We start from the raw sequence: 3,674 nt of genomic DNA on the forward strand, positions 1-3,674 counted from the left end.
GGGCCCGTGCTGGCCCCGGGGGCTCCTCCCGCGCCGAGCGGGGCCCGCGGCCGCCGGGAGGGGCCGGTGCCGCGGCTTCCCCGCCGCCAAGCGCCAGGGAACGTCCGCCGGCTACTCCAGCGACTCGGACTCCAGCCTGGACCTCGCCGCGTCCAGCCCCGCCAGCTCCAGCGACTCCTCGGAGGAGGAGGAGGAGGAAGAGGAGGAGGAGGAGGAAGGGGACAGCTCGTGCAGCAGCGAGGAGGGCAGCTCCTCGGAGTCGGAGAGCAGCTCGCTGTGCAGCGGGGACTCGGTGCAGAGCACGCGGTACCGGCAGGCGGCCCTGCCCCGCTTCCAGCCCCCCCGGGAGCCGCTCGGGGAGGAGCGGCCGGCGGAGCCCCCCCCGGGCAAGGCGCTGCGCCCCGACCCCGAGCTCCTCTTCCTCTCGCAGCAGCTCTGGGCCCGCACCCTGCGAGCCTCAACTTTGGAAAGTTTGAGCGCGGCCGCAGCGCCGGGGGCTCAGCCGGGGCTGTACGCGAGGCACGAGGCCTCCCCTGCCTCCTCCTCCTCCTCCTCCTCCTCCTCGCCCCCTCCCTCCCCGAGCAGCAGCACCCCCGGGGGGGCCCCGCCACAAAAGGAGCGCGGCTTTGGGGACGCCGGAGGGGAGGATTCGCACAAAGATGCCTCGAACAAAAGCCCCTCGTTCGAGCGGCCCAGCGGAGCCTCCCCGGGGCCGCCGCCTTGCCCCGAACCGGCCCCGGAGCCGCGGGCGAGCCCCGCTGCCCCGGGCGAACCGCGGCCGGAGCATTTCGACCGCTTGATCCGCCAGTCCAAGCTGTGGTGCTACGCCAAGGGGTTCAACGTGGACGGCAAAGGTTTGCGGCACGGCCGGGGCAGCCCGGAGCCCTGGAGGGGAGCGGAGCCGCCGGTCCAGCCCCGCGGGGGCACCGAGAGCCCCGCGGCGCTGCGGGCTCGCCGGGACGGCAGCGCCAAGCGGCGGCGCCTGGCCAGGGTCAGCGACAGGCAGCGCGGCCCCTCCAAAGCCAGGCCGCCGAAAACCCCCCGCAGGAATCCCAGGAAGGGAAGCGCTCCCTGCAAAGCCGGCCCGCCTCGGAATTCCTTCAGCCTGATGGGCAACTTCCCCTGCACGCCCTCGCTGGTGGTGGGCGAGGACGGGGATCTGTGCCCGGCCTCGTCGCTGGGCAGCAAGAACTCGTGGGCGCTGTCCAAGACGCACCCGCTGTGGCGGTGGCACCTGGGGGGCAGCGCCATCCCCGTGCCCCCCAGCCTCAAATTCCGCGGCTGCGCCGGCCTGGAGCATCCCTGAGGAGCGCAGGAAAAATTCCAGGAGCGCGGGAGGTGCCGGGGACGGGAGCGGGGTCAGCGCGGCCCCGCTGGGGAAGGGGCTGCCCGGAGGAGCCGCGGGGCTTTTGGGGCCGATTTGGGGTTGATTTGGGGCTGATTTTGGCCCGATTTGGGTCTGATTTGGGGCCTATTTGGAGCTGATATGGGGGGTCCGATGTGGGGCTGATTTTGGCCTGATTTGGGGCCCATTTGGGGCCGATTTGGGGCTGATTGGGGCCGATTTGGGGCCGCGTGCGCTGCGGGATGTTGTCTTTGGGAGGAGTTTTAGGGTGAGGTTAAAGCGCGCGATGGAACTCAAATAATTCCCCAAAAACTCCGCGCGCCGAGGGGGTGATTCCCAGGAAAGGGAATTAGGGATGAAACCGCTGCTGGGAGAACTGGGAATGAACTGGGAAAACTGGGAACGAGCTGGGAAGGAGCTCCCTGACCTCCTGACCCTACTCCAAAAAAACCCACCAAAAACCAATACCCCAAAAAACCAACAAAAACTCAAACACCAGACCTCATTTCTCCTTTTTCCTCCATAAAAATTGGATTAAAACAATGAAATTCCCACGCAGCCAAGAGAAAATTCCCCTTCCTTTCCGGGCCGAGTGGATCCCGGGGAAAATTTGGAAAATCCGGAAAATCCCGGTTTTCCAGCGGGGTTTTCCTGATGTAGGGGCAGGCAGGAAACGCCAACTTTAAAAAAAATCGGGAATTTCGGGAATTTGGGAGAAATCGGGAGGGGTGGAGAGGAAGCGATTGAAGTTGCTCCATGGAAATCTAAAGAATATTTTTTAAAAGTGGTGGAAAACGGGGAAAAAAAAAGAGGAATTTGTGGGTAATCATCCCTGGAAAATGTTTGGATCCCGGGAAAAAAATGCGGGAAAATCGGGAATGGAAGGATTTAATCCCGGCTGGAATTTCCCTCCCTCCCCCGCTTGAACCTTTCCAAACCTTTGGAAATTCCGATGGGATTTCCAGCCCATCAAAGCCACCAAATCTCTGCTTTGCGAACTTTAAAAAAAAAAATCCAAGCTATTTTGGCGATTTTTGGTGGTTTTTTTTTTGGTTTTTTTTTTTGTTTTTGTTTGTTTGTTTGTTTGTTTTTTTGCTTGGGCTCTTTTTTCTTCTTCTTCTTTTCTTTTTTTTCAGGAGAAAAAAATTCCCAGTCCTCCCAGGGATTCTGCTTGGAAAATTCTTATTTTTTCCTGCAAAATTTAGGCCTGAAAGCAAAAATAATAAATAAATTAAAAAAAAAAAATTCAAAATTAAAAATCGCTGCGAGGGAAAAGGGAAGGATTGGACAGAAAATCTTCACACGCGGCCTGCTGGATTTATTCCAATTTTTAATTCCATTTTTTAATTACATCAGCACCTTAAAAAATAAGGAAATAAGGGGAAAGGGCCGGGGAAAGGCATTTTAAAGGCCTGGAATATTTGGGATCTGCTGGGCGCCGTTTTCTCTGGAAGTGGCGAATTGGCGCTAAAAGCGCTGTTTGTTTAACTTGGGTTTTAGCGGGTTTTTTGGGGGTTAAATCACTTCTATTTTTTGTTTATTTCTCCCCCTCCCGCTGAGCAGAGCAGCGGGAAATTCCTTCGGCAAAATATTGGGATTTTCGAGGAGTTATTCCCAAAAAAAATCCCCCCAAACAACCCCAAAATGCGGCGAGAAAAGCGGATTTTAGGGGAGGTTTTCCATGGAATTCCCATGGAATTCCGGGTGGGGTGAAAAATGTATTTTCTATTTTAAAAAATGGAATTTTAAATAATTTGCGTGTGGGGTTGGACAAAAAAAATCCCGGGATGCACGCTGGGAATGAATATTTATATTTATATTTATAATCCTATATAAAATCATAGCTATATATATATTAAAATCATATGAATATATCAAAAATCCTATATGAGTATAAATAGAAATATATAAATATAAATATTTAAATCCAGCAACCTCCAGACCCCGCAGCCCCCCCCCAAAAAACTCAGGAATATTTTTCCAAGGGATAAAATCACCTCGGGAATTGTGGGGGGAGTGGCCCAGATTTTTATCCCAGTGTAAATACAGCTAAAAATTCGCTTTTTCTATTAAAAATTCACATTTTGGGCAGAGATTTTGTTAATTTCTCTGCTCGTGCATGGGGTTGGGATGTAAATAATTGTGAATATTTGTAAATATTAGTAAATATTCTGTAAATCTCAATAAATTCTCTGTAAATGTTCTGTAAATATTTGGGGGTTTGGGGAAAAAAATTCAAAATACCTCCAAATTTTCATTAAAAAGGCGCCTGGAGCGGCAGAACTGCCAAAAAATATCATTAAAATAAGAATTATCATCCTGATGTTAA

General features: G+C 53.6%; 1 protein-coding gene across 1 annotated transcript in view; it reads left to right on the plus strand.

Moving 5' to 3' along the window:
- LOC120500183 (elongin BC and polycomb repressive complex 2 associated protein) overlaps positions 1-3,674 on the plus strand; it is a 4,898-nt gene extending 1,224 nt beyond the window's left edge. Inside the window, exon 2 of the mRNA XM_039704682.1 lies at positions 39-3,674. Coding sequence (XP_039560616.1) covers positions 39-1,306 — 1,268 coding nt within the window. The 3' untranslated portion in view covers positions 1,307-3,674. The remainder of the gene's footprint in view (positions 1-38) is intronic.

Source organism: Passer montanus, unplaced genomic scaffold (assembly GCF_014805655.1).
Source record: "Passer montanus isolate IOZ18808 unplaced genomic scaffold, ASM1480565v1 scaffold179, whole genome shotgun sequence".
Lineage (NCBI taxonomy): Eukaryota > Metazoa > Chordata > Aves > Passeriformes > Passeridae > Passer > Passer montanus.